The 22500-nt window shown below is 46.7% G+C and overlaps 3 protein-coding genes, 2 long non-coding RNA genes and 1 pseudogene across 17 annotated transcripts in view; 4 read left to right on the top strand and 2 right to left on the bottom strand.

The window, feature by feature from the left end:
• Positions 1 to 8302, top strand: part of LOC126986446 (hemicentin-2-like) — a 33259-nt gene extending 24957 nt beyond the window's left edge. Inside the window, exons 5-13 of one of the 2 annotated variants that reach the window (XM_050842609.1) lie at positions 219 to 334; positions 467 to 614; positions 1253 to 1368; positions 1929 to 2071; positions 2811 to 3591; positions 4089 to 4197; positions 4828 to 5050; positions 5399 to 5539; positions 6226 to 8302. In XM_050842609.1, coding sequence (XP_050698566.1) covers positions 219 to 334; positions 467 to 614; positions 1253 to 1368; positions 1929 to 2071; positions 2811 to 3591; positions 4089 to 4197; positions 4828 to 5050; positions 5399 to 5539; positions 6226 to 6494 — 2046 coding nt within the window. In that variant the 3' untranslated portion in view covers positions 6495 to 8302. The remainder of the gene's footprint in view (positions 1 to 218; positions 335 to 466; positions 615 to 1252; positions 1369 to 1928; positions 2072 to 2810; positions 3592 to 4088; positions 4198 to 4827; positions 5051 to 5398; positions 5540 to 6225) is intronic. The other variant, XM_050842608.1, reaches the window with a different exon arrangement.
• The window catches only part of LOC126986034 (neuronal PAS domain-containing protein 2-like), a gene marked incomplete in the record, with an annotated part of 127321 nt that overhangs the window by 62894 nt on the left and 41927 nt on the right, over positions 1 to 22500 (top strand).
• Positions 8534 to 12802, top strand: LOC126986455 (uncharacterized). The gene is made up of 3 exons (XR_007739744.1): positions 8534 to 8684; positions 9410 to 9519; positions 12003 to 12802. It is a non-coding gene; the product is annotated as an uncharacterized LOC126986455 (long non-coding RNA).
• On the bottom strand, positions 12125 to 16049 carry LOC126986454 (uncharacterized). Of its 3 annotated transcripts, none has more exons than XR_007739743.1 (4): positions 15903 to 16037; positions 14328 to 14466; positions 13648 to 13783; positions 12125 to 12272 (listed from the first exon to the last, which is right to left on the bottom strand). XR_007739743.1 is itself a non-coding variant. In XM_050842662.1 (4 exons), exons 1-4 carry the CDS (start codon positions 16030 to 16032, stop codon positions 12248 to 12250), a joined length of 423 nt encoding a protein of 140 aa, XP_050698619.1. In that variant the 5' UTR covers positions 16033 to 16049; the 3' UTR covers positions 12125 to 12247. The 3 variants fall into 3 exon arrangements, 2 of the variants coding, with proteins under 2 accessions (XP_050698619.1, XP_050698618.1); XM_050842662.1 differs by having other exon boundaries at positions 14335 to 14466; positions 15903 to 16049; XM_050842661.1 differs by having other exon boundaries at positions 12130 to 12272; positions 13633 to 13783; positions 14335 to 14466; positions 15903 to 16049.
• Positions 18175 to 20724, top strand: LOC126986456 (uncharacterized). Of its 10 annotated transcripts, none has more exons than XR_007739754.1 (5): positions 18175 to 19570; positions 19642 to 19803; positions 19909 to 20120; positions 20502 to 20594; positions 20642 to 20724. It is a non-coding gene; the product is annotated as an uncharacterized LOC126986456 (long non-coding RNA). The 10 variants fall into 10 exon arrangements; XR_007739753.1 differs by having other exon boundaries at positions 18177 to 19570; positions 19909 to 20107; positions 20489 to 20594; XR_007739750.1 differs by having other exon boundaries at positions 18179 to 19570; positions 20479 to 20594.
• LOC126986453 (ras-related protein Rap-1b-like) overlaps positions 20429 to 22500 on the bottom strand; it is a 7110-nt pseudogene continuing 5038 nt past the window's right edge.

The raw sequence follows: 22500 nt of genomic DNA, 5'->3' as shown, positions 1-22500 counted from the left end.
GCCATGATATAAACCTCCAAAAATAGATGATGCATAAACTGATCACACATGCGTTGATATATATTATGAAATGGTTTGCGTGAGTGATGGTTCTTTCTCATTATTTTACTTAGAGGGGCCTTTAACCTAACCTAACCTAACCTAACCTAACCTAAGAAACATGACCCCCGCAGCTACCGGGTTAACCTCTACTCACCTGTCCTTCTCTTCCCCCGCAGGTGACCGAGGGGGACTCCATCAGCATCGACTGTCAGCCCGGCGGTTCCCCTCGGCCTGACGTGTACTGGGAGAAGGTGAACGATGAGCTGCCTTACTTCGGGGGGAGGTTCTTCAAGTGAGTGCTGAGAGATTTGATTTGATACATTTATTGAGATATACACATACATATAACAGTATACATATATAGCCTCAAAAGGGTGAAGGTACCTTTGTTGACGTCACCCCAACCCTGCTCTCCTTCGCATAGGTCCAACCAACTTGACCTACCGTTAGTGCAGAAGGACCATCGCGGCCACTATGTATGTTACGCGGACAACGGGATCGGAGAACCAGCCACCTCGCGCGTACAGCTCGAGGTTCAGTACGCCCCAGATGTGACCCTGCCAGCTAGTAGGGTAAGTATGGAGGGGCTTGAGGGGTGGGAGGAAGGGTAGGGGAGGAGGAAAAGGGGTCAGGCCATGGAAGAAAAGCTCGGAGAATGATTTTAAGGCGAAGGAAAAGGAGGAGGAAGAGGAGGAGGGGAAGCTGAAAGGGATTTTTGAGAGGATAAAGATGTGTTCGGAGTCTGTGTGAGGGGGAGGAAGGGGGGATGGGGGAAGGGTAAGGGGGGTAGGGGAGGAGGGAAAGGGGTCAGGCCATGGAAGAAACGCTCGGAGAGGCGAAGGCGAAGGAAAAGGAGGAGGAAGACGAGGAGGAAAAGGTTAAGCAGGGAAAGATGAAGAGTGATTTTTAAGGGGATATGGATGTGGATGTGTTTGGAGTCTGTGTGAGGGGGGAGGAAGGGGGGATGGGGGAAGAGTAAGGGGGGTAGGGGAGGAGGGGGAAGTGGGTGAGAGATATTTTTGGGGGGAGTGGGAGGAGGGAGAGGGTGATGAGAGGGGTTTGTGTTAAGGGGGGTAGGGGGTATGTGTGTGTTAGGGGCGTTAGTTGGGTGCAGTGTGTGTGTGTGTGTGTATATATAAGTCACTCTCATAATCTACTACTACTACTACTACTACAACCACCGTCACCACCACCGTCACCACCACCACAGGTCTTCACCACCACCAACGAGGAGGTGAAACTGGAGTGCGTGGTCTCATCCTTCCCCTCCGCTGACGTCGCGTGGTACAAGGAGGGAGACGCCATACTTGGAGGGGCAAACATCAGGTAACCAGGAGGAGGAGGAGGAGGAGGACAGAGTGTAAGGTTATTTTATTTATTTCTTTACAGCAGAGGAGTCATTTCAAGGGCATAAAAAAGGTTACAAGGAAAGGCTTTAGAAAGATTATATTTGTTGATAGGGTTAGCTAGGGAAGAGGAAAGTTTCGTTTAGTCGGCGCAACATCTGTGGTCATATGCCGGAGAGAGACAGGAGGGGAAGGAATTATAGGAGAAGGCAACAGACCCCAGGAGACGGGACACAACCCCTGATTAATACCTGGTACCCATTCACTGCCGGGTGGACAGGAGCGTAGGGTATCGGAAGGGTTACCTAGGGAAGAAAGGATGTGAAAGGAGGAAGGAAGGAAGGATACGAAGGAAGGAAGGAAGGAGGAGTGGAAGGGATGAATGACCATATTTGTATGTTTAGAATAAGGAAGAAGAGGAATACAAGATAAAAGAGAGAAATGGATGATAAGGTGGTTTAGATACGTGGAAAAGAACTACTACTACTACTACTACTACTACCACTACTACCACAACCCCCCCTCTCTCCTCACCATCAGAATCCTCACCGAAGACCTGCAGGAGGGGCAAGGTGTCAGATCAACTCTAACAGTGATGACCGTGACCCCGGATGACCTCGGAGAGTACTCATGCCGCGCCGCCAACACCGTGGGAAAGACCGAGAAGACCGTCCAGCTGACCAGTGAGTGTTGGGGAGGAAGGGGAAGGAGTAGGGAGGAAAGGGTGGGGAAGGAGGAGGTCTTGGTCCTGATCTTGATGTCGCAGGTGGCTTGAGACTTCTCCCCTTTGTATCGGCAGCTCCTGTGAAAGAGAAAGAAAACAAAACATACAGAAAATCGGTGTTCAGCTATATACTCGGGGACGAAAGGGAAGGGTCGGGTTGGGAGATAGATGTTAAGAGGAAGGGGAGGAGGGAAGGGTTGCGGAGGAGTTGGAGAGGAAGGAGGAAGGGATGGAAAGGTAGGGAAAGAAGGGGTGAAGTCGGGTTGGGTCAAGGAGGTGGATTTTAAGAGGAAGAGGAGAAGGGAAGGAGGAAAAAAATTGAGGAAGAGAAGTGGGGTGGGGAAGGGAGGAAGGAGGAAAAAGAAGGGAGGGGAGGGGATGGATTTTAAGAGGAAGAGGAAGAGGGAAGGGGTGGGGAAGGAAGGAGAAGGGGTGTAGGTGGGGAAGAGGAGGGGAAGAAGGGAGATAGGGGGTTACGAAGGAAAAGGTTGAGGGGAAGGTAGGGTTTCTCTCTCTCTCTCTCTCTCTCTCTCTCTCTCTCTCTCTCTCTCTCTCTCTCTCTCTCTCTCTCTCTCTCTCTCTCTCTCTCTCTCTCTCTCTCTCTCTCTCTCTCTCTCTCTCTCTCTCTCTCTCTCTCACAGACACACACACACACACACACACTCCTACCCCCCACCCCCCCCCCCCCCCCCCCACAGCTAGGTCCCCGCCCATCATCGTCAAACAGTCCCGCAGTGAGGTTCTCTATGATCTTGAGAAGTCGAGATCGCGGAGCGCGCTGCCTCTTATCCTGGACTGCGAGGCGGAGGGTGCGCCGACCCCTAACTACCGCTGGACCAAGGACGGCGAGGTGCTAGTGTGGCAGGCTGACCCTCGGCTGTCCCTGGAGGAGGACACTGGAAGCCTCATCATCTCCCAGCCTGGCCTGGAGGACAACGGCATGTACCAGTGCTTCGCCTACAATGACCTCGGCACCGCTGCAGCCGACCCCGTGTACCTCCTGAACGTGAGCAGCATCCACTTCTCCAACGACAACGAGCCCAGCGACACCTATCACCTGGTGGCCGAGCTGGGGCGCCCCTACAAGCTGTCCTGCCCCAAGGCCTTCGCGTACCCCGAGCCGAGCCTGACCTGGGTACGCGCCAGTGAGACCAACGAGAGCATTGCGCTGGAGTTTGTGAAGGACGAGCGTGTGGTGACCGACCCTGACGGCGACCTGTGGTTCACGCACGTCACGGAAGAGGACGACACGGCCAAGCACGAGTTTCAGTTCATGTGCCTCGCCAACACGCCCTTTGACCCTTTCGATTACTCCATTGCGTCGATCGTCAATGTGGCGGTGAAGAACCCTGCGGACGGCGCGGACAACCTGAAGGAGGACATGATTAACGTGGAGAGCTTCCTGATGTACACCTCCGGGGAAAACGTGACCTTCATGGCGGGGGAGGAGAATACCCTGTGGTGCATCTACGGGGGAGAGTGAGTATTTTTATTTTTTTTTTTGTGTGTGTGTGTGTGTGTGTGTGTGTGTGTGTGTTTGTGTGAACATCGTATCCCTTTGAAACATATTTTTTATCCAAACATAATTTCTTCTCCTCATCCTTTTTTTTACAACAAAGGAGACAGCTCAAGGGCACAAAAAAAGGAAACATTAATAAAAAAGCCCGCTATTTAAAAAAGCCCGCTATTTAAAAAAGCCCACTGCTCCTTGTTTGTTTGTTTGTGCGTCTGTGCCACTCCTAAGTTTCTATTTACAACCTCTTAAGATGAATAATTGTAATGTACGTTTAGTTAACTTATCCAGCTATCCACCCATCCACCTATTTATCAATCTATCTATCTTTCTATACATCTCTAAATATGAATAACTGTAATGTACGTTCAGTTAACTTATCCAGCTATCCACCCATCCACCTATTTATCAATTTATCTATCTTTCTATGCATCTATCTATCTATGCGTCTCCCTCCGCCCAGGCCTGTTCCGAGCATCGTGTGGCGGCGGGCTGACGGGGAGGTGATGGAGCCCAACACACGGGTCACCACCAGGAACTACGGGAGGACCCTCGTCTTCGCGGACACACAGGTAAGGCGCATCACGTCACCCCAACCTCCTACCCATACCCATCACCCCTTCCACACCCCATCCACTCTTGCATCCACCCCTCACACACCAGCCCTTCTTCCACACCCCATCCACCCATTACACCTACCCCTACACATCACCCCTTCTTCATCCCATACACCCTCACATCCACCCTACACACATCACCCTCTCATCCATCACCCCATGCATTACACCCCTTACACATCACCCTCTCATATCCATCACCCCTTACATCACCCCCTTACACATCACCCCTCTCATATCCATCACTCCCTTACAGACACCCCTTTACACTCATCACCCTTCTCATATCCATCACCCCTTTACGTAATTACACTCCCTACACATCCCCCCTTCTCCCACACCCATCATCCCCCAACAACAGCACAAATGATAACCAAAAACAGCCAACATAAATGGTGGCAGCGGTGGGATACCGGTGTCGACTTCAGCAGAATCCCTCCCAACGTCGTCACTCCCAAAACAACCTAACCTCGCCGAAATATTATGACACCAAACCGAGAATCTATTGCCTCATACATTCCGCATATCTCTATCTACATGATGCATATATATATTGGTCCCTTACAACACAACTCATGCACACAGCTGGAGGATGCTGGGGAGTATGAGTGTGTGGCTACCAACGGCGTGGGTCCCGAGAAATCGTCCGTTACCAGGGTGGAGGTGGAGCAGCGCCCAGTCCTCCAGGAGCCTCTCGCCTCCCAGACCGTTCGTGAGGGCGACACCGTGACCTTCACCTGCGAGACCAACTCCACGGGGGATGTCACCTACACCTGGATGCTGAATGGGCGCCGCCTCTCCCCCCGGGGTACGTGGGTTAGTGTGTGACGGAGGAAGGGGGAGAAGAAGGGGCTTGAGTAGGAAGAGATGGATAGATAGACAAATACATAGATAGATAGATAAATAGTTGGGTAGTTAAGTATATCATGGGTACTTTTATATAATGGAAGCGATAACAGCAGCAGCAGTAGTAGTAGTAGTAGTAGTAGTAGTAATAGTAATAGTAATAGTAGTAGTAGTAGTAGTAGTAGATATAATACTAATAATGATAATGCTGATAGTAATAATAACAGTAACAAAACTTAGATTAACACTATATTTCTTATCATCCTATTCTCCTCCTCCTCCTCTTCCTCCTCCTCCTCCTCCTCCCCAGCAGACCGCCACCTTCGCCGCACCATCGAGGGCCCGCGCCTGGTCATCGCTGGCGCCTCCACCACCGACGTCGGGAACTACGCTTGCAACGCCTCATCTCCGCTGGGCTACGCGTACGGCCAGGCCATCCTCAACGTGCTGCGTGAGTGTGCTGCGCTGTAAGGGAGGAAAAGGGAAGAGGGTATGGGTGGGAAGGGAGAAGGGGGTCGGGGCATGGAGGAAAGGGTTGGGGTGCTCCTATTCCTATTCTTAATATTGGGTAGCTTGACCTGTTCCCATCGTCCTCATTCCCCTCCTCTTCCTCTGGTTTATTTGGTCTTATCTATCTATCTAGGGCTGTTTGGATGTGTTTTTTGTGTTTGGATCGGCGTTTGGGTAGTTTTCTGTGTTTGAGGCGGTGTTTGGATAGGCTTGGGTGTTTGCAGCGGCGTTTGGGTAGTTTTCTGTGTTTGAGGCGGTTTGGATCGGCTGGGGTGTTGGCAGCGGCGTTTGGGTAGTTTTCTGTGTTTGAGGCGGTGTTTGGATAGGCTTGGGTGTTTGCAGCGGTGTTTGGGTAGTTTTCTGTGTTTGAGGCGGTGTTTGGATAGGCTTGGGTGTTTGCAGCGGTGTTTGGGTAGTTTTCTGTGTTTGAGGCGGTGTTTGGATAGGCTTGGGTATTTGCAGCGGTGTTTGGATAGTCTTGGGTGTTTGCAGCGGTGTTTGGATAGCCTTGGATGTTTGGAGCGGTTTCAATAACAGTTTTATGTGTTTGGAGCGCCGTGTTTGGTGTTTTAAGCTTTATTTTGCCTTTGCTCATGTCCTTACCACTCCCTCATTCCACCCATACAGCCGCAGAAAAGGTGGGCGGGGGTGCCTCCTGCGCGGGGGTTCAAGGTCTGCTCGCCGAGTTGGCTACACTGCGCGAGACTGTATCGGAACTTCGGGTGATGCTGGCGGGACAGGAAGACCTCGCCCTCCAGACCCACGCAGCCCTGGCAGCCCTCACGGAGCAGCTGGCGGCGACTAGAACCTCCACCCCCTGGCAGGGAGAAGAGAAGGAGCAGGAGGAAGAGGAAGAAGAGGAGGAAACCGCTAACACCACTACCTCACCTGCTTGAGTGCTTTGCGACCTCCCTCTCTCTGCTTTCTCTACCTCACTCCTGCTGTCTAATCACTCCTGCTGTCTAAGGTTTGAAAAGGGTGTTAGACTATGACCCTCCCCCTCAAGCTGTGTTTCATGTTTTTATTCGTTTTAGTTAGTTGTTTTTATATCCATGTTTTTCATTGGTGTTTTTTTTTTTTTTTCCATTCTGTTCCATTTTTATTCATTTTTTGTTATTTTTCAGTAAGTTTTTTTTATGGTATCGTTTTTAGAGGCTGCAATGCTGTTTGTTTTATTTTATTATTATTATTTTAGTTATCCGTGTTTCGTGTTTGGTCTCCAGCCGTGTGTGTTTTATTCGCTGTAGGCTCACCACGCTCTGCAAGAAGGTATTTAGTAGTGTTATGTAAGAGAAACTCAGCCTACAGTTTCTTATTATTTTATTCATGTTATTATATTATCCGGGTGTGTGTATGTACGCGTGTCGGCGAAACACACATGTACACTCACCCACACACACACATCTATTGGCATTAAATATGAGTGTATGTGCGCATGTACGTAACCAGCCAATACGTACACACGCGCACACTCAGAGCAGCGGCAATTCGTGCGCACGCCGGCAAATACTTGAACTATAAAATAAATCTAACTTGCCAACGTCCGCTGAGGGTCGTGATCGGGTGACTCCTAACACCCCTTTCGCGGTTAACCCGTCCGCTGCGATTGGCACGGATTTCTCCTTCCCTGGTAACCTGGTAACATATAGTCCCAGGTCTTTCTCTGCCTCTGTGGTGGATAGTGGAGTGTTTCCCATGTGGTATTGGTATGCTGGATTTCCTCTCCCAAGGTGCAGGACTTTACATTTCTCTTCATTGAATTGTAGCAGCCACTTTTTTTCCGTTCCTGCAGCTTGGTGATGTCTTCTTGTAGGAAATTCACAGTCAAAGGGTAAGGGTCATATTCTTAAGCCTCCCCCCTTCATAGCATCGGCACACTCCACTTTAGACTGATGAGGGCCAGTTTTATTACAGTCCAGTACAGCAAGTTCGTATAAGCTCCTCAACCAAACCAAAAATAATACGAAAATTCCTTCTATAGTGTTTGGCGTTGCGATAAAAAGGAGGAAATTTTAGGAAACCACACAGGAAATCTCTTTAGTATATGGTATTCACACAGGAAATATCTCTAGTAGAAATATCAGATCATTGTGGAGCATATAGTTTGGTTTTTGGGGCTTACAATGACTCCGTGTTGGACTGTTGAACCGGCCCTTAAGGTTGCCAGCGTAGACTAAGTAAGGCCCATGTTATCAAACGCTTCAAAACCTTAGTACGTCTATTCCAAAAGGCTCTCGCAGAATTAAGGTGTCGGGGCAGCAGCTTTGGAAGGCTTCTGCGCCGTGGACGGGAAAAAACTCATGATAACCCGACGCAGCTTCTCTCTGGTCTTAAAAAAAAAAAGCGGTCGTAACAAGAGCCCGAAGCGTTTGATAATAGGAGTGTAAGGGTGATTATTACATTGAAGTTATATATCAGTGTTACCACGTCCTCCGTATTATCCCACTCGCACGTACTTGTATTAATAGTTGTTAGTCGTCTGGAAGGTCGTTAGTTGTAAGTACATGTAGCATCTTAGGGCATAACCTGACCAGATAACTTCGAGTCTTTTGTTCCTGTAGTGTTGGTTTTGCAGGTTCAGAGTCCACGTGACCGCTTGTACTGTAGTGTTCGGGGTCACTGTTATTTCCTACTATATGTTAAGGGCATTGAGTGCAATAGACAAAGAACTTGGAGTATTATAATAAAATGTTGTTAAGATTGATGGTTGACTGGCTGCTTTCCACTAAGTATGTGTGTGTGTATGTGTATGTGTGTGTGAGAGAGAGAGAGAGAGAGAGAGGCCTACACTATACCATTTTGAAAAACACACATCAACAACATATACTATCCAGAGACATTTGCAACATCTACACACAACTAACGTACGATTAAACAAAAATGCAGCGCAGAAGACCATGATTAGCTCGTTGCCCTTCCTCGGAGCGGCGCCGTTCATTGCTTCACTCGGCCTCCGCTGTGAACCCGCTTTGGCTGAGAGGGGTGGAGAGGGGCCAGTTTTGCGGAGGAAGCGGCTGTGAGCGAGTGAAGTGGAAGGAATGGTCACCGGGAGCCTCATAACGCACCCTTGCACCATCGTTACTGAGGTGAGGGCTTCATGGGGTGTGGGGGGGGGAGGGGGAGGGGGCTGCTGTGAGTGAGTGTAAAGGGTGAGAAGTGGAGAGAAGTGGAGGAATGTATGGTGAAGGACAAGATTATGGTTTGGGTATGTGGTGGGTGTATGCGTGTGTGTGTGTGCCGGGGGGAGAAGGGAAGGAAGCAAAAGTGGAATGCAGGGTGATAGTGAGCTGGACTGGGTGAAGGGAACGAAGCAAGGGTGTCGGGCGGGGTGATGAGAGTGTGTGGGGGGAGGGTGAGAGTGGAGGGCTGGGTGACGGTGAGGTGACTACTTGGGGAGTCGGGGGAGGGGGAAGGAAGCAAGGTTGGAGGCCTGGATGAGAGTGAAGGTGGACGGATAGGGATGGAGGGCAGGGTGATGGAGAGAGAGAGAGAGAGAGAGAGAGGTCATGTACTTCACAGCACCCATCATCACCCTCCCCTTCCTTCACAACACCCATCATCACCCTCCCTTCCTTCACAGCACCCATCATCACCCTCCCGTCCTTCACAGCACCCATCATCACCCTCCCCTTCCTTCACAACACCCATCATCACCCTCCCTTCCTTCACAGCACCCATCATCACCCTTTTGTAGGAGCTGCACTGATTGAGTTTTCTTTTTTCTTTTCGCTTTTGCCTTGAGCTGTTTCCTCTACTGTGAAAAAACATATCAGTTCACGGTTTGTGTTTAATTTTCTTTCTTTCATTGCAGGGAAGGCGGAGAGCTGAACCAAGTGGACCCAGGGGACGCCCACGGAGCTCATGGTAAGGGCAGCTGTGTGGAGGCTTGCCTGGGTTGACCGTCTGGGTTGGAGTCGGCGGGTGAGTGAAGCAATGCTCCTCCTGGCATATGCTCCCCATTGTTCAGTCGTAATGAATGGTGACTGGACAGTAGGCAGGCAGCAGACACATGTAGGTTGTCTTTTTTTTGCTTATTGGTATGTGGTAGTCTATAGCAGTGGTCTTCAACCCTTTTGGCTGTCATTCCACTCTCAAGAAGATGGTTACTGGTCTTCTTGGATGAAATATATAGTTTTAACCCAGTAGCAGCGGGGATCATGTTTCTTAATGGTCCCTCTAAGCGAGAAAAATGAGAAAAAATCACCCCTCACACAAACCATTTCATAATATAGAGCGAAGCATTTGTGATCAGTTTATGTATCATCTATTTTGGGGGGGTTAAATCGTGGCACAAATTTGGCCCGTCGCTGCTGCCGGATTAATCTATTCAAGAGGAAAGTTAAAAGCAAGTAAATTAAACTCTCATGACTTTGTAGTTTACTCAGTGAGGTCTTCCTAGCTGAAATATCTACTTTGGTATATTCTAAAGGAGAGATAAAAGCAAACAGTTTATTTTTTCTTGATTAGTTTACTCAGTGAGGTCTTCTTAGGTGAAATATCTACTTTGGTATATTCTAAAGGAAAGATAAAAGCAAGCAGTTTAATTTTTCTTGATTAGTTTACTCAGTGAGGTCTTCTTAGGTGAAATATCTACTTTGGTATATTCTAAAGGAGAGATAAAAGCAAGCAGTTTAATTTTTCTTGATTAGTTTACTCAGTGAGGTCTTCTTAGGTGAAATATCTACTTTGGTATATTCTAAAGGAAAGATAAAAGCAAACAGTTTAATTTTTCTTGATTAGTTTACTCAGTGAGGTCTTCCTAGCTGAAATATCTACTTTGGTATATTCTAAAGGAAAGATAAAAGCAAACAGTTTAATTTTTCTTGATTAGTTTACTCAGTGAGGTCTTCCTAGCTGAAATATCTACTTTGGTATATTCTAAAGGAGAGATAAAAGCAAGCAGTTTAATTTTTCTTGATTAGTTTACTCAGTGAGGTCTTCTTAGGTGAAATATCTACTTTGGTATATTCTAATTCTAAGATAAAGAATAAGCAAACGGTTATTTTTTTCTTGATTAGTTTACTCGTGAAGGTCTTCTCGAAATATCTACTTTGGTATATTCTAAAGGAAAGATAAAAGCAAACAGTTTAATTTTTCTTGATTAGTTTACTCAGTGATGTCCTTGATAAAATCTTTACTCATCATCTATTCTAGAGGAAAGATGAAAACAAGTAGGTTCACATTTCCTGACTAGTTTAAGCGAGCGATGTAATTCCCTACACTCCACGTCAGCCCATGTATCTATTGAAGCCACATATACACTGCAACAGACTCAACACATTACATTTCTATAATCATATAATCCTCCCCTGCAAGTGCGTCCTGGTCCCTATCAAACGTCTTCCACCCCAGTTGATGGCTTCATTTTAAGATTTTTATAACGCACCTTTAACCCGGTAGCAGCGACAGGGCAAGTTTGTGGCTTTACCGTGTAGCAGCGATGAGCCAAATTTGTGCCACGATATAAACCGATCACAAATGCTTTGATATATTTTATGAAATGGTTTGTGTGAGATGATTTTTTCTCATTTTTCTCGCTTAGAGGGACCATTAAGAAACATGATCCTCGCTGCTACCGGGTTAAGCTTTCTGAAAACACTGATTTTAACTCCTATCTCTCTGTGTTTGCTGCCATATGACCTTTGTTGTTGGGGCAGCATTCCCTGGTCGATCAGTCCCGCCCCAAGACAGGTCAGCAGGGGGAGGGAACAGATCAAGTAGACGGTGCAGGATTTACTAATTTATTGCAAGTAATCTACATTGCATGCCACAAGGGACAAAAGGATGATAGAAATTATATATTCATGAATTGAATTTCAAGATAGTACAGTATTTGAGTCTCTTCATGAGTATAGTCTGTTCACTTAAGTCTGCCCCAAGCTGACAACATAAACCTAAGCGTGTTCGTAAGCACAGTGCAGATTAGCAGAAAGTGTTGCGTGAGATAAACACAGAGGTTAAAGGAAACTTGGAAGCCACAGCAGTAGCCAATCAGCACTCAGCTTGCAAACACGCTTAGGTTTATGTTGTCAGCTTGGCTCGGACTGAAGTGAACAGACTTTAGTGGTGATGACAATGATTTTCAGTATCTAGTCACCTTCAGTTTTAGTCTGATCATTTAACTAATCTATTAAATCACATCTGCCACTGATATGTTAGCGAACGGGATCATAAAAAAATGGTTGAGTGAACCTTAATGCTTAACATTCTACTGAAGGTGTCAGAAAATAAGGAAAATTTGTTTAAAGTCCATATAATACCTAAATGAGTCTCTGTAAAATAACTTTAACAAGAGAATTGTCCATGCCAGCATTAAACAATGTCTAACAATTTGAATGCAGATGAAATTACATAAATATCTCATCCAGTAAAATTTACAGGACTAATAACTTCCCGTAATTTAGGCACGATGGCTTGCTGACTTCACAATGCAGGTCACCTCTGCTTGGTGTGGCCGAGTCAGGAGTTCAACCCTCCAACAGGCACTGCTACAGTCCAGGTGCTTGGTGTGGGCGAGTCAGGAGTTCAACCCTCCAACAGGCACTGCTACAGTCCAGGTGCTTGGTGTAGCCGAGTCAGGAGTTCAACCCTCCAACAGGCACTGCTACAGTCCAGGATGGAGAGTCATGGAGCACAGTGGTGGGAGAACTCAGCCGTCAGTCCCGGCCCAGGAACTGTCAGGGAAAAGGAAGTTGGTTCATCAGCTCTGAAGGGAGTGTGTCACTGCTTCTCATACACTCCACCAAGGAGGCATCTCTTTGGCTGAATGGTAAAGGAGTGGCTTTTCTATCTCACTGGTCATGGGTTTGATCCCGGCACCGGTGAAACCCTTTACGGGTCGTGTGTTTTGTGACAGGCAGAGGTCATATTTAGGGTATAATGAAGTTGAAATTGCTGCCACCACATTCATTACCCAAATTTCACTTCACTACACCTTCACATGACCTCTGTGTGTTATGGGACACACAAGAAATTACTCCAGGCCAGGAAAGGTTTACCGGTGCTGGGGACTGAACCTGTGACTGCCAGATGGGAAAGTCACTCCTTAACCAGCCAGCCAAAGACGTGCCCTCTCATAGAGTGAGTTTGGGAGGGTTTCCCCGCAGGCGAGTCAGGCACTACAGTAATGTGGCAGCATTTTGTTACTATCATCAACACTGTAGGATCAGTAGTAATCTACTGACAAATATTATTTTCCTCCCAAAGTTTTAGGATTGTAGAAAAAATAAATACTTATGGGACAACTGTCATTAAATATCATTTGGCATAAATCCTGTTTGACTTGGCACCTCAGACCTGCCTGCTGAGAATAAAATCCTGGGGAAGGTAAACTGTGGCAACCCCAGACTCCACTCTTGGACAAACCAGTGTGAAGGAGTTCTTTCCCACCACGGGCTCCAGGGCTGATGTGACGGAGATGAGCACCGAGGCCACACAGCTGTAGTGTGTGCACCCATCTTTACCGTTACCTTTATTGGCTTTATTTCAAAAGTTTATTTCCAAGCCAAAAAAGATGAGGGGGAAAAGACAACTAAACTATTACTGTCCTGCATTATAACAGTGAAGAGCAGTCAGATGGTTGATGTAAAAGGTAAAGTTTGGGGCACAGCTGGGTGGTGCTCACCCGTCACACTGGCCCTTTGAGCTTGTGGTGGGAGGAATCCATTAACCCGCCACTGTGACATCCGGGTTACCACAGTTTACCTTCCCCAGGTAAACATTTATCCAACAGCCAGAAAGGAAAGATGAACAGCTGGGTGGGCTGCACGCTGACTGCCTGGATTTCAAACCCAGGCCGGCACATTCATGGCTAGGCGCACTAACCACTGCACCACGTTCATCATGTGCAATTACAAAAAAACTGTGTAAATGAATTTAAACTTGTATGTTTCAAATTAAGTTCCATTAAAAATTTTCATATATAATTTAAAACAATGTATTGCAGACTGGTGCAAGAGAACATGATAAAAACTGTAGAGAGGATCAAAGTGAATCCTATGGGTGTAGGAGTGTTACCCTTGGAATGACACGTACTGAGCATTAGAATACCTTGGCGGGAAGGCTGGGGGATGAGAGGACCCAGACAAGGATGGACAGAGTGCGAAAAGGAATGTGTGGGCCCCAGCCTCTGCCTTGAGGGAGCTCCGAGGGTCAGGCATCGGGACAGGCTCACCCACACGATGCTCTGTAAAGTGTATACACTGTGATGAGGGGCAACACCTTTGTATGAGAGACAGACAGAGTATTAACCCTGTAGCAGCAGGGATCATGTTTCTTAATGGTCCCTCTAAGCGAGAAAAATGAGAAAAAAATCATCACTCGCACAAACCATTTCATAATATATATCAAAGCATTTGTGATCAGTTTATGTATCATCCATTTTGGGGGGTTTAAATCATTGCACAAATTTGGCCCGTCGCTGCTACCGGGTTAAATCTACCTGGGAATCTTGGGCTCTCTCGATTGTGAGCCGAGTGTGCTAACCACTGCACCACGAAGCCCCCCACACTCCACCCGGGTATTGAACACCTAGTTACTGGCGCTGTGACCACTAGTTGTCTTCATATCTCAATATCACGATTAATATATCCTATACACATCTCAAAATAAAGAACATGAAGATACAGGAGTTAGTCACTGATCATAATGAAGAGGCAGACATAGACAAACGGTGAAGGTAAAGTAGTATAGTATTTTGAATGATACTTATGCAATGAACAATCACATACCCTTCACCTGTGTCATGCTTGGAACATGGAGAGGCACCTGCCCCTCCTGCCCTGTGGAGGGAGCCGCCGCCCTCACCAACACTCCCCGTGGTGGTGGCCGGGAGGGTCCTCTGCAGGGGCAACATATGCTGGGCCTCCCCTGGAAAAAGAAGAGTAACTTACTAATGAATGAGAACAAACAAACTTTCATAATAGAAGTACATAGTTATAAAAAATATTCTCACTCTAATTTAAGTTTCAGCCAATTATTTCTATTTGGGTACACTTGAATAAATTAGATCATTTAATTTTCAATGGCACTTTTGCTCTAAATTCTATATATCTATCTATATCTCTGACGCCCTGCTCCGTCACGGGAACTTCCCTCCAGGGGGTGGCTGCGGCAGAAGTGTCTCATCTCTCCCTGTTCTGGCACTCCCTCTCAGCACACTCCAACCTGCTACTTCCCAACTCTCTCGCTCCAATACTCACTCACCCTATGCACTTCACAGGTGACACCCCTCCCTCAATCCTTCCCTCACACACTTTCTTCACAAATTCATTCTCCCCCATTCTCATCACGTGTCCAAACCATCTCAACGCACCACGCTTCACCCACTCCACTCCTTTCGCTGTCTCACCCATACCAAACCGCTCATACATGCTTTCATTACTCTCTCCATCCCATCCTGACACACCACACGCACCTCTTCTACAACTCATTTCATTTCTTTCATACAACCGTCCATGTACACATTAAAAAGCCATGGTGACATCACACACCCCTGTCTCACACCCACACCAACACCAAAATTCTCACTCAATTCACCATTCACGCGTAAAGAGGCACTCATATCATTATAGAAGGATCGGATTCCCTCTAGCAAACGCCCCTCCCACACCATGTATCCTTAGAACATCCCACAACCCCTTCCTGTCAACCCTGTCATAACCCTTCTCCAGGCCCATGAATGCAGCAAACATCTTCAGGTCCTTTTGTACGAGTTTTTCAGCTAACATTTTGAATACAAATATTTGGTCAACACAACAAATCCCTTTCCTAAACCCCCCTTGTTCATCGCCAGCACTTTTCTGTTATTTTCTTCATCCTCTCATTTAAAACCCTTCCATACACTTTTCCTGCCACACTGAGTAGACTTGTTCCCCTGTAACTGTCACAATCACCTCTGCTCCCTTTCCCTTTGTACAGCGGCACAACAACAGCCTTTCTCCAGTCCTCTGCCACCTCACGCTGTTCCCATGCTGGGTTACATATCTATAATATCCATTTCACAACTATCCCTTCCATTCCTCATTCACTTCATTAACATACACAAATAACACCCTCAGGACCTCAAAACATACCCTTCCCTCTTGATTTCCACCAACATGCAAATTTATAAGCGGAAAACAAACTGTGGAGGTGAAAAAAATGAACCTTCGCTAACCTTCACCATTCCTCATTCACTTCATTAACATACACACATAACACCCTCAGGACCTCAAAACATACCCTTCCCTCTTGATTTCCACCAACATGCAAATTTATAAGCGGAAAACAAACTGTGGAGGTGAAAAAAATGAACCTTCGCTAACCTTCACCATAGCAGCCGCCCGCCATGCCAGCTGTCAACCCGCACTCCGAGCCTTCATTTTCCATTATTACAGCGCTGCGTCTCCCTCCACCTCCCTGTTCTGTTCCTGCAAAGAGGTACAAGGTCACCATAACACATAATACAGTACATATAAGCACCAACAATAGCTCAAATAGGGAAAATAAGGCAGATAATAACAGACAGTTCCTCGTCCTTACCTCTCACAGCTGCCATTGGTCCACTGTTGCCAAGTCAGTGTGTTCATCCTTTGTTTCCTCCCTGAATAGATACTGTTTTAAGGTTTTCTGGGCTTATAAGGAGACTAAAAAGGACGTGTTAGGATAGTTTACGTATAGATAATATTAGTATGGTGTTCCCAGGTGTTGAATTGTGCATATATATGTGAATTGTGAGATGTGAGGTGGTGGTTTGTTTGTTGGCTCGAAGCAGTACGCGTCGAGATGGTCACGTAATTTTCTTATCAATTAACTATAGATACTGTTTTAAGGTTTTCTGGGCTTATAAGGAGACTAAAAAGGACGTGTTAGGATATTTTACGTATATAGTTGTATTATAAGACATTTCGTTGCCCAAGAACACCTATTTAACAAGGTTTTCGTAGAGTTGTGGGCATTTCCAGGATTAATTTTATGACCCCGGTGGTAGTTTAATCCTTCCTTTGTACCATGAACCTGAAGAAACACTCATTTGACAAGGTTTTCGTAGGAGTTGTGGGCATTTCCAGGATTAATTTTATGACCCCGATGGTAGTTTGACCCTTCCTCTGTACCATGAACCTGAAGAAACACTCATTTAACAAGGTTTTCGTAGGAGTTGTGGGCATTTCCAGGATTAGTTTGATGACCCCGGTGGTAGTTTGACCCTTCCTCTGTACCATGAACCTGAAGAAACACTCATTTGACAAGGTTTTCGTAGGAGTTGTGGGCATTTCCAGGATTAGTTTGATGACCCCGGTGGTAGTTTGACCCTTCCTCTGTACCATGAACCTGAAGAAACACTCATTTGACAAGGTTTTCGTAGGAGTTGTGGGCATTTCCAGGATTAATTTGACGACCCCGGTGGTAGTTTGACCCTTCCTCTGTACCGTGAACCTGAAGAAACACTCATTTGACAAGGTTTTCGTAGGAGTTGTGGGCATTTCCAGGATTAATTTGATGACCCCGGTGGTAGTTTGACCCTTCCTCTGTACCATGAACCTGAAGAAACACTCATTTGACAAGGTTTTCGTAGGAGTTGTGGGCATTTCCAGGATTAATTTGATGACCCCGGTGGTAGTTTGACCCTTCCTCTGTACCGTGAACCTGAAGAAACACTCATTAGAACCCGACTGACCTCCTCTTTAACCTTTAGAAATAGCTGATGTTAGGACCGAAAGTACCTTACAATACCGACCTAACTTACTCTCACCTGTTCTTATTTTTACGTTATTACCCTTCATTCTTATTCTGCTTATTCATCCTTCTTATTTTTAACTGGTATTCTCATTCTTACCTCTATCTATCTATCTATCTATCTATCTCTTCCTTCCAGCGTAATGAAACACGTCATCTGCAACACTTAATTAAACATTTTATTAAAGAATAGAAAAATTACACCTAAGATAAAGTCGGTGAAAACGGACAGCGGGCGAGCGGGTTTGGGTATGTTACATTTTTTTTTCTTCTTCTATTTGATTAACTACTGTGTGTATTATTATATATAACCTATTATCTCTCTCTCTCTCTCTCTCTCTCTCTCTCTCTCTCTCTCTCTCTCTCTCTCTCTCTCTCTCTCTCTAATTCGTTTTCAATAATTGTTCTCGACTTTTTTTTTTCTTTCTTAATTTCGAGAACATGAACAAAACATGATTTTTCCCCCCCCACATACATACATACATACATGCATACATATATACATACGCACATACATACATACATACACACATACATACATACATACACAGTCTGATAGATTAATGAGAATAAATATAGTGATTGTACATCGTTATTGTCTCCTTATTGTTTTGTTACAACTATTTTTATATATATTTTTGTTTTTTAGTTTAGTTTATCATAATTCACCTCTCTCTCTCTCTCTCTCTCTCTCTCTCTCTCTCTCTCTCTCTCTCTCTCTCTCTCTCTCTCTCTCTCTCTCTCTCTCTCTCTCTCTCTCTCTCTCTCTCTCATTGTCTCCGTATAATTTCGTCACAACCATTTACACATATATATATATTTTTTTAATTTGTCTTGCTACACACAAACAATCTCTCTCTCTCTCTCTCTCTCTCTCTCTCTCTCTCTCTCTCTCTCTCTCTCTCTCTCTCTCTCTCTCTCTCTCTCTCTCTCTCTCTCTCTCTCTTTTGATACAGATATATATATTCTACAATCCTAAATCTCTCTTCTACAAAACAGACAACTTGATTATACACCCCCAGATGCATTATCAACTATTATACATGTCACTACTATAATTATTATCATCATTATTACTCTTTATTATTATTGTCAGTCCTTAAAATATACTAGTAGGGCTGAAGATTACAACACCTCCAGTGATATGCATATTATTGTTGTTTTTGTTTTTTGTTTTTGCGGTTTCGCACTCCGAGACGCGTAAACAAACTCGCATTCGTTGACCATTTATTATTATTTTTTTTTTTGCCCCCTCACAAACGTCCACCATATATTATTATTTTTTTTATTTCGCTTTATAAATTGCTATCATGTGGTTTAATTTTTATTCTCGTTTTCTTCCTGCATATTTACCTGATTTGTTTTTAATTTATTTTCCGAAGTGATGCGAAAATAAAAAGATACAACCAACTAAATCATTATTATTATTATTATTATTATTATTATTATTATTATTATTATCATTATTATTATTATTATGGATTACTACATCGTCTCCTACTGCTATTATTATTATTACTATTGTTATTATCATCATTATTATTACTGTGGAGGTTGGTAAGGGTTCATTCGAGGCCTGGAATGAAGCAGTTGGCTGTTTCGGAGCTTCGGGTCAGCGGATGAAGCTGTTCCGGACGAGACTATGAAGTGTCTAAGGAGTAATTCATTGACACAGACAGACAGACAGACAGACTAACAGCTAAATCACAGCGACACACACGGAGGAAGGGGGGGGGGGGGGATTGGGGGATTGGAAGAGTAGAGTGTGTGTGTGTGTGTGTGTGTGTGTGTGTGTGTGTGTGTGTGTGTGTGTGTGTGTGTGTGTGTGTGTGTGTTTAGGGAGGGTTGGATCACAACATACACTATACTATCTCTCTCTCTCTCTCTCTCTCTCTCTCTCTCTCTCTCTCTCTCTCTCTCTCTCTCTCTCTCTCTCTCTGTCAGGTCAAGCAGGAGACTAAATGGTGACCTCGCTGAGTAAATCAAGGCTCAGGCGGGGTCGAACAAGGGTCACGGAACATCACATTAGATCAAGGTCACAAGTTCAAGGTCACAAGTTCAAGGTCACACATTGTCAAGGTCATAATACTGGAAGCTGCGGGAAGTCACTTGTTAAAAGGTCGCTTGGTGGAGGTAAGTGGGAGATGAGTGGTGGAGATAAGTGGGAGATGAGTGGTGGAGATAAGTGGGAGATGAGTGGTGGAGATAAGTGGGAGATGAGTGGTGGAGATAAGTGGGAGATGAGTGGTGGAGATAAGTGGGATATGAGTGGGGGAGAAAAGTGGGGAGGAGAGTGGTGGAGGTAAGTGGAGATGGGAGGAGTATAAGGGTGGAGATGAGTGGTGGAGATAAGTGGGAGATGAGTGGTGGAGATAAGTGGGAGATGAGTGGTGGAGATAAGTGGGATATGAGTGGTGGAGATAAGTGGAGATGAGTGGTGGAGGTAAGTGGGATATGAGTGGTGGAGATAAGTGGAGATGAGTGGTGGAGGTAAGTGGGAGACAAGTGGTGGAGATGAGGGGTGGAGATCAGTGGAGATGAGTGGTGGAGATCAGTGGAGATCAGTGGTGGAGATGAGTGGAGACAGTGGTGGAGGTAAGTGGGAGACTAGTGGTGGAGATGAGGGGTGGAGATCAGTGGAGATGAGTGGTGGAGATCAGTGGAGATGAGTGGTGGAGATGAGTGGAGATGAGTGGTGGAGGTAAGTGGGAGACAAGTGGTGGAGATGAGGGGTGGAGATCAGTGGAGATGAGTGGTGGAGATCAGTGGAGATGAGTGGTGGAGATAAGTGGAGGTGAGTGGTGGAGGTAAGTGGGAGACAAGTGGTGGAGATGAGGGGTGGAGATCAGTGGAGATGAGTGGTGGAGATCAGTGGAGATGAGTGGTGGAGATGAGTGGAGAGGAGTGGAGATTAGTGGGAGACATGTGGTGTAGTTGATGGGTGGATATCAGTGGAGATGAGTGGTGGAGATCAGTGGAGATGAGTGGTGGAGATGAGTGGAGATGAGTGGTGGAGATAAGTGGAGATGAGTGGTGATCAGTGGGAGATGAGTGGTGGAGGTAAGTGGAGGTGAGTGGTGGAGATGAGGGGTGGAGATCAGTAGAGATGAGTGGTGGAGATCAGTGGAGATGAGTGGTGGAGATCAGTGGAGATGAGTGGTGGAGATGAGTGGAGATGAGTGGTGGAGGTAAGTGGGAGACAAGTGGTGGAGATGAGGGGTGGAGATCAGTGGAGATGAGTGGTGGAGATCAGTGGAGATGAGTGGTGGAGATAAGTGGAGGTGAGTGGTGGAGATAAGTGGAGATGAGTGGTGGAGATCAGTGGGAGATGAGTGGTGGAGGTAAGTGGGAGACAAGTGGTGGAGATGAGGGGTGGAGATCAGTGGAGATGAGTGGTGGAGATGAGTGGGAAAGGTCATCAAAAGAAGGTTAAATGAAATGGGGGGAGAGTGGGAGGTAGGTGGAGTTGAGTGGAGATGAGTGGATGCAAGTGGAGATGACGTGAATTTGTGGAGGATAATAAGAAAGTGGAATGGGCTACATGGAGATTGATTAAAGGAAGATGATGATGATGATGATGATGATGATGAGGAGGAGGAGAAGGAGGAGGAGGAGGAGGAGGAGGAGGAGGAGGAGGAGGAGAATAAGTGTGACGATGAAAAGGCGACTCAAGGAGATGAAGAAGAAAAAAAAACAAAAGTGGAAATGAGGTGGAGATGAAGGGGTGGAGATGAGGTGGAGGAGGAGGAGGAGGAGGAGGAGGAGGAGGTAGGTTTATAGGAGGAAACATTTGAGATTCGGTTAAGTTAGGATCGGTTAGGTGGGTTGTGGAGGAGGAGGAGGAGGAGGAGGGAAGGGAGGCCTAGAGGAGGACACATTTGTGGTCGCGAATATCGGGATGGTCGGGGATGGCGGAGCAGGACGCGGCCTGGGCCAGACTGAAGGACCGCCGGCGCACCACCTCCATGATGTTGCCCAGGGACTTGAGGCGCCCCCGTGCTCCGCTGGGCGCCTGGGGGGAGGGGGAAGAAGGGTTAGTAAAGGGGGGAGGGGGTTAGTAAAAGGGCGGGGAGGAGGCGGGAAGAGAGGGGCTTGGTAAGGGAGGGAGGTGGAGGCAAAAAAAAAACACGAAAAAAAAAAAAAAAACCCCGCAGCATGGAACTCCTACAAATATAGATCCTTACCCCCCCCCCCCCCACACACACACACAGTATTCCAGTGGTTAGCGCACTCGCCTAACAACCCAGAGGTCTCGGGTTCGATTCCCAGGCAGAATGGAGACGGATGGGCAGTCTCCTTTAATCCGAGCCCCGTGTTCATCCAGCAGTGACTGGGAGCCGGGTGTAAAGTCGGGGTTGTGTCCCGCCTCCCAGGTGTATGTGGGTATGAGGTTCCCAGTATGAGCTTCCCGCCGTGCCCAAGAGCCGTCGCTTGTGACTGGCAGGGCAGCTGGCGGTCGAGAGTATCGCGTGGTCAAACCGTGGCTAAGTACACACACACACACACACACACACACACACATACACACACACACACTCACCATCTCGTTGTTAGCCAGGCCGTAGGTGCGGATGAGAAGCTGCTTGAAGAGTTCGCCCACGTTAATGTTGTACTTCGCCGAGGTTTCCAGGTAGGACGCGTTGGTCATGCACGTGTCCACCCAGTCCTGCGCCCGCTGGAAGCTGACGGCACGCTCTCTCTCCAGGTCCACCTTGTTCCCCACCACCACCACCGGCGCCGCCTCCGTCCCTGGTGGAGAAGGGATGGTTAGGGAGTGAAGGAGGAAGAGGGGGAGGGTGGGAGTGGGTGGGTGGGGTTGTGTGTTGTGTAGGTAGGTGGGTGTGTAAGAGAGAGAGAGAGAGAGAGAGAGAGAGAGAGAGAGAGAGAGAGAGAGAGAGAGAGAGAGAGAGAGAGAGAGAGAGAGTGTGTGTGTGTGGGTGTGTGTGTGAGTTTATTTTGAGTATCTCTTCGGTCTCCTTCTCCACCTCCTCCTACTCCCTCCTCCTCCTCCTCCCTCTACCCTCCTCCTCCTCCTCCTCCTCCTCCTCCTCCTCCTCCTCCTCCTCTTCCTCCATCAGACATATGTGGATTTTTCTTTTTCATCCACTTTCTCTTTTTTTGTGTGGATGTGCTGGACGGATACGCAATTTTTCTCTCCATTCTTTATTCCCTCCTCCTCCTCCTCCT

The sequence above is a fragment of the Eriocheir sinensis genome, chromosome 61, assembly GCF_024679095.1.
Source record: "Eriocheir sinensis breed Jianghai 21 chromosome 61, ASM2467909v1, whole genome shotgun sequence".
NCBI classification, from domain to species: Eukaryota; Metazoa; Arthropoda; class Malacostraca; order Decapoda; family Varunidae; genus Eriocheir; species Eriocheir sinensis.
This window is presented reverse-complemented; position numbering and strand designations above follow the sequence as displayed.